Source organism: Muntiacus reevesi, chromosome 12 (assembly GCF_963930625.1).
Source record: "Muntiacus reevesi chromosome 12, mMunRee1.1, whole genome shotgun sequence".
Taxonomy (NCBI): domain Eukaryota; kingdom Metazoa; phylum Chordata; class Mammalia; order Artiodactyla; family Cervidae; genus Muntiacus; species Muntiacus reevesi.
The window spans coordinates 77,343,580-77,355,750 of record NC_089260.1 but is presented as its reverse complement, the minus strand read 5'-3'; the positions used below and the strand labels follow the sequence as shown (position 1 = coordinate 77,355,750).

The 12,171-nt window shown below is 57.5% G+C and overlaps 1 protein-coding gene across 4 annotated transcripts in view; it reads left to right on the top strand.

The window, feature by feature from the left end:
• ARHGAP39 (Rho GTPase activating protein 39) overlaps positions 1–12,171 on the top strand; it is a 55,667-nt gene that overhangs the window by 28,896 nt on the left and 14,600 nt on the right. For all 4 annotated transcript variants that reach the window (XM_065902921.1, XM_065902920.1, XM_065902923.1 and 1 more), the window contains 3 exons: positions 369–452; positions 7,841–9,197; positions 10,986–11,547. In XM_065902921.1, the coding sequence (XP_065758993.1) occupies positions 369–452; positions 7,841–9,197; positions 10,986–11,547 (2,003 nt within the window). The remainder of the gene's footprint in view (positions 1–368; positions 453–7,840; positions 9,198–10,985; positions 11,548–12,171) is intronic.

Sequence of the window (12,171 nt, the reverse complement as noted above, 5' to 3'; positions counted from 1 at the left end):
CAGGCACCAGTGCAACACCAGGCACTGGAGTGGATGACCACTGGCTGTAGTCAGCTGCTCTCCAGCCTGAAGTGGAGTGTGGGCCCTTCTGCGCCCCACTCCGTGTCCCCTGGGTCCCAGCCCAGCCCGGAGGCCACCGGCCAGAGCTCCAGCTCCTCGCTGGGCCTGGGGCTGTCCCGGGTGAGGACAGTGGGTTCCACTGGGGCACCGTGGGAGGGGGCGGTGAGGGTGTGAGAAACCCTGCCCAAGTGCAGGCAGACCCGCGGAGGAGCTGTGGTGGGAACCAGAGGGCCGCACCTCGTTCCTAGGAGTGTCTCTAAGTGGCTGTACTTCTGTTCGTGTCTCCTACTCACTCTGCTGCACTTCAGCTCCTCACCGTCAGGAGCGCTCCTCGAGAAGGACTACGAGGTTTACCGGGACTACAGCGCGGACGGCCACCTTCTCCACTGCAGGTAGGCCCTGCCTCAGGCCCGGCCCTCTCCCGGCCGGGGGCGGTTTTCCTGGCAGTTCTCGGGTGAGCTGGAGAAGGGTCTGGCCCAGCAGGAAGTGACCAGCTGGATGTGCAGAGCGCGCCAGGCCCTGCCCTGGCCCGTGGGACACAAGGAGAGGCTGTCGGGCCACTGTGTGGTGTGAGGTACTGTTGTATCCATGGTACTGGCCCTGGTGGACCCCTTGGAGGTTCCTTGGCCTGTGGTCCCCCCTGGAGCTCCAGGCGCATCGGAGTGTTTTCCAGGCCACGTCGGGAAGACTGGTGCCCACCAAGTGGGACGGGGAGGCTGGCCGCCCTCGGGCCTGGGTTGGCCTCATTGGGCATTGGGATTTCCAGATATGATGCTCAGGACCCTGGGCACAGCAGCAGCAGGCTGAGCAGGGGCCTCCCCTGGGTCAGCTTGTGTCTCCAGGCTGGAGCAGGCACCTCGTCCTGTAGCTGATGGGGGCCGGACGGGGTGCTGGGCCCCTGGGAAGAGGGATTTGGAGCGCAAGGGGCCTTTGGCGGTTTGCTCAGTTTAGAGATCGAGACTGGGTTTGTTGATACAGGGAGGGATCTAAGCCTGCCTAGGCCAGCAGTGCGGCTGTGTTCACGGGCGTCCTCACTGGTCACTGGGAGACTTGGGTTTGACTGGGGTTTGTGGGCAGAGTGTTGATGTGGTCTTGCGGCCTGTGAGCGGGGCCCACGTTGGGGGCAGAGGCTTCCCTCCGAGCCAGTCCAGGTCCCGTTTCCTGCCGCTCTTCCAGGGCACTGAGCATGGGGCAACGCTTCCCTGATGAGGCGCCTCCAGAAACAGGCAGGAGGTGGTGGGAGGGAGTCTTTCCCCAGAGTGCCTCCTCCCCAGCAGAGCCGACAAGGAATTGGGGCTGAGAGAGAAGGCTAGACCTCCTCCTGGGTCTGCAGGTGGTGGTGAGGGGCTGTGGGGGTCGTCCTGTGGGAGGGGAGGTGATCAGGGGCTGGGAGAGAAGGACAGGACTCTGGCTGGGCCTGGGGGCGCTGAGGGGCATCGGCTGTCCATGACCCAGGCCGTCTCTGTGCTGCTGGGGGTGCATTTCCCTGAGACGGGCTGGCACCCGCCTTCCTGCTGCCCCGTGCCTGCCTCTGCCCCGGCTCCTGGAGTGCTCTGGGTCGGGACACCACCCCACCCTCCTATCTGGCTGCTGCAGCCCTGCCTGCATTTGCTGGGCAGTGGACCATGTGCAGTGTCTCCTGTGTGCCCCTCTGAACCAAGGCTGTGATTTTCCACGTGTCCTGCTTTTAGTCCTCGTGAGAACTCGTGAGGACCAGGGTGGAAGTGGGAGGTGATGCCCCACAGCCCAGGAACCACAGTCTCAGTTCAGTCCCAGATCTCTCAGATTCCAGAGCTGGTTCTCCAGGTCTGCAGGCATGCTGCCTGCCGTCCTCCGCTCTGCTTGGCTGGTCTGTGCGGCTGGCCAGGAGCAGCCTTGGGCAACCATTAGCTGAATTCCCAAAGGGAGCCTGCCTCCCGAGCCCTGCTCACTCTCACCCTGGTTCTCTCAGTCCCGCCTTACCCACGGCCAACAATTAGGACTCGAGGCTCAATCAGAGGACAGAGGTACAGGACCAGACTGCACAATTGGTTTCTTAGGACACTTGGGATTTCTACTTTCTGTGATGGTGGATTCACTTACCTGAGACCAGCCTGTACAAGAACAAAATAGACCAAATTTCTGTAGGCATCAGAGATCCACAGAGGAGCCAAGACCTGTGGCCGTGGTCTGATAGTCGGAGCAGTCCAGAAGACTCCCTCAGGAGTCTCAGAGGGGACAGGAAGGCTCTGAACAAGGCTGTGCACACAAGCTTGTTAACCTTGGCAAAATAAACCAATTCTGTAAAAGATATAGTATGCCAAAACTCATGGAAGAAGAAATACACAATCTGAACAGGTGTGTATCTGTTAAAAGAGATGGAATCAATAATTAATGATCTTCCAAAAAAGAAAGGAGAAGCTCTGAATGGGTTCACTGGTGAGTTCTACCAAACATACATGGAAGAAATTTTATGAGTTCTCTGCAGTCTCTTTCAGAAGATAGATGCATAGGGAATACTTTCTCATTCTGTGAAGCCAGTATTACCCTAATATCAAAATCAGAAAAACACAAAAGAATACTACAGACCTGTCTCTCTCATGAACATAGATGTAAAAATCCTCAAAAAAAAAAAATTAGGAAATCACCGCTGTATAAAAAGAATTATATATTATGACCAAGTGAGATTTATCCTAGGTATGCAAGGTTGGTTCAGCATTTGAGAGTCAATATAATCCATTACATCAGTAGACCAAAGGTGAAAAATCATAGTTCAGTTGGTAAAGAATCCACCTGCAATGCAGGAGACCCCAGTTCAATTCCTGCGTAGGGAAGATCTGCTGGCGAAGGGATAGGCTACCCACTCCAGTATCCTTGGGCTTCCCTTGTGGCTCAGCTGGTAAAGAATTCACCTTCAATGCGGGAGACCTGGGTTTGATCCCTAGCTTGGGAAGATCCCCTGGAGAAGAGAAGGACTACCCACTCCAATATTCTGGCTTGGAGAATTCCATGGACTGTAGAGTCCACGGGGTCGCAAAGAGTTGGACACAACTGAGTGACTTTCACTTTCACATGATCGTATCAACAGTTGCAAAAAAAGCCTTTGGTAAAATCCAACAGCCAATCATAATTTACAAACAAACATAGTAAAGGAGGAATATGTGTGTGCTTAATCGCTTCAGTCCTAAAAGAAAATCGCTTCAGTCCTGTCTGACTCTTTGCAATCTCATGAACTGTAGCCCACCAGGTTCCTCTGTCCATGGAATTCTCCAGGCAAGAACATTGGGGTGGGTTGCCATACCCTCCTCCAGGGGATCTTCCCAACTCAGGAATCAAATCTGTGTGTCTTACATCTCCTGCATTGGCAGGCGGGTGCTTTACCACTAGTGCCACCCAGAAAGAGAGGAACTCCCTTAACTTGATAAAGAATATTGATGAAGAACATCTACAAAAAATTTACAGCTAGCATCACACTTAGTAGTGAGACGCTCAAAGCTTTTCCACTAAGATCAGAAGCAAGGCAAGGGTTTCCCTTCTGACCTCTGGTGCTCAGCATCATATTGGAGCTCTTTGCTAATGCAGTAACAGAAGAAAAGGAAATGCAGGGTATACAGGTTGGGGAGGAAAACATAAAGCTGTCTTTGTCTGCAGATGACTTGATCACCTATGTAAAAAAATCTTAAAGAATTGACAAACTCCTAGAACGAAGTGGTTGTATAGCTAGGTAGGTATAAGCTTAAGACATAAGCTAAATATGCAAAAGTCCATTGCTTTCATATATACTAGCAATGAACAAGTGGAATATGAAGTTAGAAACAGTAGCATTTACATTAGTATCACCCAGAATGAAATACTTAGGTGTAAATGTGACAAAATATGTACAAAATCTGTATAAGGAAAACTTAAAATTCTGATGAAAGATATCACAGAAGCACTGAACAAGTGGAGGAAGGACTCCACTCTTTGCAACCTGACCTATAGATTCCATGCAGTCTCAGCCAGAATCCCAGCAGGTTGTTTTGTGGATATTGACAAAGTGATAATAAGATTTCTCCAGAGAGGCAGAAGACCCAGGACAACCAACACAATACTCAAGGAGGACAAAGTTGGAGGAATAATACTACCTGAGTCCCAAGACTCACTATAACACTGTTGTAAGCAAGACAGGGTGGTATTGGTAAAGAATAGACCAATTAATGGAATAGAATGGAGAGACAACCAATGGACCTCCATAAATATCATCAGCTGACCTTTGATGAAGGGGTAAAATCAATGCAGTGGAGCCAAGATGGTCTCTTAAGAGACACTGCTGGAACACCTGGACGTCCACACACAAGAAAGTGAATCTGGACACGGACCTTACACCCTTCATGGAAATTAACTCAGGATGATTCACTGACCTGAATGTGAAACAAAACTGACTCCTAGAATGTAGCAGAGGAGAAAACCCAGTTGACTTTGGGTTTGGCAGTGACTTTTTCGGTACAACATTAAAGGCACGAGTTATGAAAGAAACAATTGATAATCTGGACTGTGTTAAAATTAAAAATTTCTGCTCTGCGAAAGATGAACTAGGAGAAAATGTTTGCAATAGACACAAATGATAAAGGACTGTAATATGAAATATACAAAGAATTCTTAAAATGGAACGGTAAGAAAACAACCTTCTTTTAAAATAGGCAAAAGAGCTGAACAGACACCTCACCAAAGGACCTATACTGTTGGCACAGAAAGCATGTGAAAGATGCTCCACATCACCTGTCAGCAGGAAATACAAAGTAAAACAAGAGTGAGATACCTCTGCACGCCTATTAGAGCCAGAAGACGGACACTCTGACACCAGGCGCTGGCGAGGGTGCGGGGTAGGGGAACCCGCGGTCAGTGCTGGTGAGAGTGCAGGAGGGTGCAGCCCCTAAGACTGAACACAGGGACTTCCTTGGGGTTCAGTGGTTAAGAATCCCCCCTTCCAAGGCAAGGGGAATCAGGTTCAGTGTCTGGTTGGGAAACTAAGATTCCACATGCCACAAAGCAACTGAGCCCATGCAGCCCAAGTGCACCCATACTTGAGCCCGTGTGCCACGACTGGAGAGACGCCTTCGCACTGCAGGGAAAGATCCAGCATGATGCAATGCAGATTTCATGTGCTGCAACTAAGACCTGACTCGGCCATAAATAATAAATATATTTTTTAAAAACCGGAATATACTCTAAATGATTTGGCATTACTGCTCCTTGGTATTTACCAAGAGGAGTTGACATTTTATGTTCATATCAAATCCTGCACAATGTTTATAGTATCTTTATTCATAGTTGCCAAAATAAGATGTCCTTCAGTAGGTGAAGAGAAGAAAATTCTGGTCCATCCAGACAATGACTTATACAACACTAAAAAGAAATGAGCTGTCAGCCGTGAAGAGTCACAGAGAAGCATGTCAGAAAGCGAAGACACCAGCCTGAGAGCCTGCACGCTGCGTGATTCCACTCCTGACGTTCTGGAGTCAAGAGTGTGTAGGTTTTCAGATTGCCTTCTTTGGAGGCCAAAGATTTGCTCATTGATTTGGCTTCAGATTTGCCTCCTATGGAGACAGTGAAAAGATCAGTGGTTGCCAGGGATTTGGGGAGGGGGATGAACAGACATGCCATGTGGGTTTTGGGGGCAAAGAAAATGCTCTTTACGACACTACAATGGTGGATACGTGTCTCTACATTTATGCAAACCCACAGAATGTACAACAGTAAGAGTGAGCCCTAATATCAACTAAGAACTTTGGTTGATTACAATGTGTCAGTGCTGGTCCATCAGCTGACAGCAGGTGTTCTGTCTCTTGCAAAATGCTGATAATCGGGGAAGCTGCGTGTGAGTAGGTGCAGGGAAAATGTAGGTGCACGTGGGAAATGTACATTTTTTTCTCCTCGGTTTTGCTGTGAACCTCAAAGTACTGTTAAAAAAAAAAAGTTAAATACCAATAGATATTCTAGAACTGAAAAAAATATAATAAACTAAGAACTCAGTAGATGGGTTCGTAAAAGGTTAGTAAATTAGACGGAAGATCAGAAAAAAGTCAACAGTGTGGAGAGGCCAGGAGATGGAAAGCACAGGACACAGCCCAAAACCTCGTGGAGCTCAGTGCAGGAGACCGCACCCGACTCCCAGAGGAGAGCGGAAACGGGGTGGAAGTAATATTTTAAAAGATATGGTCAGGAGATTCCAGAAATCATAAAATAGGCCAGACCACAGACTGAAGAAGTGCTATGAAGCAGAGACACTGACACAAATCTTCCAGATACTAAATGTCGAAAGTGAAAGTCGCTCAGTCATGTCTGACTCCTTGCGACCCCGTGGACTATACAGTCCATGGAATTCTCCAGGCCAGAATACTTTGCCTTCTCCAGGGGATCTTCCCAACCCAGGGATTGAACCCACGTCTTCCGCATTGCAGGTGGATTCTTAGAAGGAAATCTTTAAAGCAGCTGGGGAGTTTCTTGAGGGGGCAGGCGGAAGCGGGGCGCCTCACGCACTGCTCTGGGCCTCTTGGTCTGCCCTGTCGTGGCTGGTACAGTCATGGGACATGGGGCTGACCATTAGTTGGTGGGCATGGTGTGTGATCAAGTCCCTGTATCGCCAGGGGAGGTGTCTCTGTGTTGTCACCAGGCAAGTAAGACTCAGAAGAGCCTGAATGCCCCGAGTGCCCCCTGCTAGGTGGAGGGGCCAGGATCTGGGCACACAACTCCCCAGGGCCACGGGCGCCCTTAGGAACAGGGAGCGGTTTTACCATCTTGGTCCAGGTGCGGAGTGCTGAGCCCAGCGGTGGGCAGTGCCAGCAGGGCAGCCAGCCCTTCTGGACTCACAGGGGCCTGTGGTTGGAGTCCAGGCCCTGAGAGGTGCTGCGCTGCGGGATGATCAGCCGTGCTGCGGGAGCAGGGTGGGTGCTGAGCCCAGGATTCCAAGGCCACAGAGGCCTCTGGGAGCTCCCCCGGCCCCCGGCGCTTCTGTCCAGGAGTAGTTCTGTGCCCGGTTCTGGCCTGGGACCAGAGCAGAGCCTCTCACAGGGGCCCTGGAGGAGCGTCGCCGTGGGCAGCAGCAGGAGAGCCTTTGGAGGGCTGCCGGGCAGACCCAGGAAGTGTGTGAGGGGGGCTCCCAGGCCAGGGGGGCAGCTGCTCCAGGCTGCACGACCCGGGGTCAGGGCCTCAGCAGTGAAAGGTTAACAGCTCATTATAGCACCCGGCAGTACCAGGGCCCACAGCCTACAGCCCCTGGGGTGGCTGTGAAGAGGACAGTGAGAAACGACCAGGCCTTCTGGGCCTGACCTCACACACCTGTGAGGTCAAGGCGGGTGGTCCTGGGTCCCGGCTGGCGAAGGGGTCAGATTTCCACCCCAACCCAGGAACCTGCCCCCACCAAACTCCCCTCAGGTAACCTTCCCCCCCGCCAGGACCTTCTCAGGTAACCTGTTCCCTCCAGGACTCCCCCCAGGAACCCCCCCCAGGTAACTTCCCCCCAGGTAACCTGCTCCCCCCCAGGGCCCCCCCCATAACCTACTACCCCCAGGACCCCCCCAGGTAACCTCCCCAAGGCCACCCCACATAACCTGCTACCCCCAGGACCGCCCCCCCACATAACCCGCTACCCCCAGGACCCCCCCCCCAGGTAACCTGTTCCCCCCAAGAACCCCCCCAGGTACCCCCCAGGTAACCTTCTACCCCCAGGGCTCCCTCCAGGTCACCTGCCCCCTGGCCAACTCCCCAGGTCACCTGCCCCCCGAGGACCTTCTCAGGTAACCTGCTCCCCACCCCCTACCAGGACTTCCTCTCTCCGCTGGAACTCGGGCACCAAGGAGCGCATGCTCATCAAAGTTGCCGACAGGGAGCCCAGCTTCCTCTCCCCCCAGGGCAACGGCTACACCCTGGACAGCCAGCCTGGGGGTCGCTCCCGCAGACCCTCTGGAGGACAGCACTCGCCCAGCCTGCAGACCTTCACCCCTGACGCGGAGAGCCCCGTCTTTTTCCCGGAGAGGAGGCCGTCGCCTTTCCCGAAGAGGGCTGAGCTAGGGAGCTGCTCCCCGCTCCTGGCCCAGCCCCGCCGGCCAGCCGGAGACTCGCAGCCTTCCTCACCACGCTACGCCTATGAGCCTCCCCTCTATGAGGAGCCCCCTGTGGAGTATCAGGCCCCGCTCTACGATGAACCCCCTATGGATGTGCAGTTTGAGGCCGGCTCGCCCCGGCGGTCTCCTGGCCGCAAGCCCCCCAAGCCGGCCTCCGCGTCGCCCTACCAGCAGCTGGTGCTCACCAGGCAGAAGTGCCCCGAGCGCTACCTGAGCCTGGAGTACAGCCCTGCTGGCAAGGAGTACGTGCGGCAGCTGGTGTACGTGGAGCAGGCCGGCTCCAGCCCCAAGCTGCGGGCAGGTCCGCGGCACAAGTACACGCCTCACCCGGGGGGCGGCTCGCTGTCCCTGCAGCCCAGCCCCTGCCTGCTGCGCGACCAGCGCCTGGGGGCCACGTCCTCGCCGGGGGTCATGTCTGGGGACTACAGCAGCATGGAGGGGCCTGAGCTGCGGCCCGCCCTGCCGCCCACGCCCCTGCCCCAGGCCCAGGATGACGCCATGTCCTGGTCTAGCCAGCAGGACACCATGTCTTCGACGGGCTACTCCCCCGGCACGCGCAAGAGAAAGAGTAGGAACCCCCCCGTGGGCCACGCTCCCAGCGCCCCGCCTGCCGAGGGCCCCGGGGACTGCGGCCCGCCAGGCCAGCAGCCCCTGCCGGAGGCGCGGCCTCTGTGTGGGCCCGGCCCGGTGCCCGCAAAGCGCACGGAGGGGGGGGCGGGGGGCGGGGAGGGCCCCCGGGGCCCGGCTGAGCCCTTCTTGGCGCAGGCCCGGCTGGCCTGGGAGGCACAGCAAGCCCATTTACACATGAAGCAGAGGGGCAGCTGGGACTCGCAGCAGGACGGCTCGGGCTACGAGAGTGACGGGGCTGTGCCGCTGCCCATGCCTGGGCCCGTGGTGCGTGCCTTCAGTGAGGATGAGGCGCTGGCCCAGCAGGAGAGCAAGCACTGGCAGAGGGGTGCTTTGGACAGGCTCGCCTTCCCGCAGGTCCTGCTCGAGAAGAGCGTCTCTGTGCAGACCAGCCTGGCCTCCCCGGAGCCCTACCTGCACCCCTCTCAGGTAGGCGCCCACAGGTGGGTCCTGGGCGGGGGTGGGGCAGGTCCGCACCCTGAGATGTGGTGTGGCCTCACGGCTCCTGCAGGCCTGAGGACAGATGGTAGATGGCTGTTGGGGTCTCCGCCAGCACAGAGGTCTCTCCCCTCAGCTCCGGGTGAGGCCCAGCCGGTGCTGCCTGGCCACCAGGGGGCCTAAGGCACGTCCTGATTCCAGGACGCAGAGGCAGTCACCCGCCTTCTGCTCCCTGAGCCTCTGCCTGCCACCTGTGAACAGGCACAGTGAGAAGCTGTGCAGGTGGAGTGCCGGATGCTGCTAGGTGGCCAGAGATTCCCGGGGCCAGGCTCCTTAGGTGCACCCCCAGCCCTAATGCGGAAAACATGCCATGCCCAAGAACCAGAACATCTTAGGTGGCCAGTGTCCCCTGGGGCAGGGCCACCTTAGTGCCCTCCAGACTGGAGAGTTCAGAGCCTCGTCTCTGTCTGTGGCTTGTAACACAGGAGGGCATCAGGACAGACGGGCAGGGCAGGGGCGGGTGGTTGGTGGAGTGTGGGCAGCTGCGTCCTGCGGCACCCAGCCCCCAGCCTGATCTGGATGGAAGGACACGTGGGCTCTGAGGGCCTGACTGAGGTCCATGCCGGGTGATGCCAGGGGAGGTGGCTCCCTGCCCCGAGGGTTGGGGAGGCTATGCAGGTGTGGGCACGACCTGCCAGGAGCCCTCCCAGAGTACCGAGTGAGTGCGCTGTGCAGAGCGGGGAGGGGCCATGGGCATCCCGGCCCTGCCTCTGATGCCTGGGAATCCTTGTTGTGTCTTTGTTGGGGAGAGGGGTGCGGCAGTGTCGGCCCAAAGAAGGTTGCATTCCTGTCAAGCATGGTTGGCATCTGGGGCTTTCTCTGTCCTTGAGGGGCTGCCCTTCCCACTTGAACCAGCAGAAGCCACAGCGCCTTCCCCCCAGCCTACCCTCATGCAGGGTCGGCCCCCTGCCTGGGGGGCCGCGTGAGTCCGGGACACAGTGTCCCCTAGGCCTCCCCACTGGGCCGCACGAGCACCTCCCACTCCCCGACTGTGCTGGCCCCTCAACCCTCCGTCTCTGGACCAGGGCGGGCGCCTCCCGGAGGCTGAGCCCCCAGTGAAAGGTTGGTCCCATCTCAGCCTCGTGAGGCACTTAGACCAGGGTGAGGAGGGCGGACCCTGGGCGGGTGGGCAAACAGGTGAGGACAGCGGACATGGCTGACGTGGGCAGATGGGTGAGGCGGGCAGACGGTTGTGAGGAGGGCAGACATGGACTGAGGCAGGCAGACAAGGGCGAGGTGGGCAGACGGGCGAGGTGGGTGGACATGAACTGAAGCAGGCAGACGGGTAAGGCGGGTGGACAGTGATGAGGAGGGTGGACATGGACTGGGGCGAGCAGACAGGGGTGAGGCAGGTGGACACGGGTGAGGTGGGCGGATGGGTGAGCAGGGTGGACATGGACTGAGGCAGGCAGGCGGGAGAGGTGGGCAGATAGGGGTGAGGTCGGCAGACATGGACTGAGGCTTGCAGACAAAGGTGAGGAGGGCAGACGGGTGAGGAAGGCAGACATGGACTGAGGCAGGCAGACGGGTGAGGAAAGCAGAGCTGTACTGAGGCAGGCAGATGGGGGTGAAGAGGGTGGACAAGGGTGAGGCAGGCAGACGGGTGAGGCGGGCAGAGCTGAGTCCCAGGCCTCTCTCCTCCAGCAGCGTTGGGGCCCGTGTGGGGCAGGGGCCACACCTCTCCACTTGCTGGCTCATGTGGGCCCCTCTGTCCCCCAGTCTGAGGACCTTGGCACCTGTGCCCAGTTCGAGAGCAGCCGGCAGGCCCGGAGTGTGATGCCCAGCGCCAGCTGCGTGTTCCCCACCTTCACGCTCCGCAAGCCATCCTCGGAGACAGACATCGAGAACTGGGCCTCCAAGCACTTCAACACCCACACACAGGGCCTCTTCCGGCGGAAGGTGTCCATCGCCAACATGCTGGCCTGGAGCAGCGAGTCCATCAAGAAGCCCATGATCGTGACCAGCGACCGCCATGTGAAGAAAGAGGCCTGTGAGGTCTTCAAGTTGATCCAGATGTACATGGGCGACCGGCGTGCCAAGGCAGACCCGCTGCACGTAGCCCTGGAGATCGCCACCAAAGGCTGGAGCGTGCAGGGCCTGCGGGACGAGCTCTATATCCAGCTGTGCCGGCAGACCACCGAGAACTTTCGCCTCGAGAGCCTGGCCCGCGGCTGGGAGCTCATGGCCATCTGCCTGGCCTTCTTCCCACCCACGCCCAAGTTCCACTCCTACCTGGAGGGCTACATCTACCGGCACATGGACCCTGTCAACGACACCAAAGGTGAGGACGGCCCAGGCGGGCACTGACTCTGCCGCCGGCTCGGGGCGGCTGTGGCGGGGCCCCTGCCTGGGCTCAGTGCTGGGCCCATAGGCAGCAGGTGCGCAGAGGCACCGCCTCTTGAGGGCACACCCTTGGCCTCCACGGGGATGCAGGGTCCTCAGGAAGCCCCTCTCGGCACAGAGGCCCTGAGGAGAGCCGCGGCAGGCGTGCCGCCATCCCGGCCGCTGGCTGACAGGTGTGGCTGCGTGTCGCACCTGCATCCCCACCAACCAGCGTCCGCTCCCTCCGAGGCCCCATCCCAGTTGCCCTGCCTGATGAAGGCACTTACTGCATCCACCCTGGCCAGGCTCACGCTGTCCCTCGAGGCCATTTCAGGAGGGCTTCTGAGAGCAGCAAGGAGCCAGGCACTCGGCCCAGCACCAGGTCTGAGGTGACCAGCAGGCTGTTGTGGTGCTGTGAGCTGAGATGGCCCTGAGCTGCGTCAGGGGTCAGAGGCTGGGACTGTCCCAGACAGTGACCTGCCGACGGCTGCCTGGGGCTGAGTCCAGGCTGCGTCTGGAGGCCATGTGTCTGATGTGTGTGGTCCTGACGTGACCTGCGTGGGGAGGACGCTGGGCCCCAGTC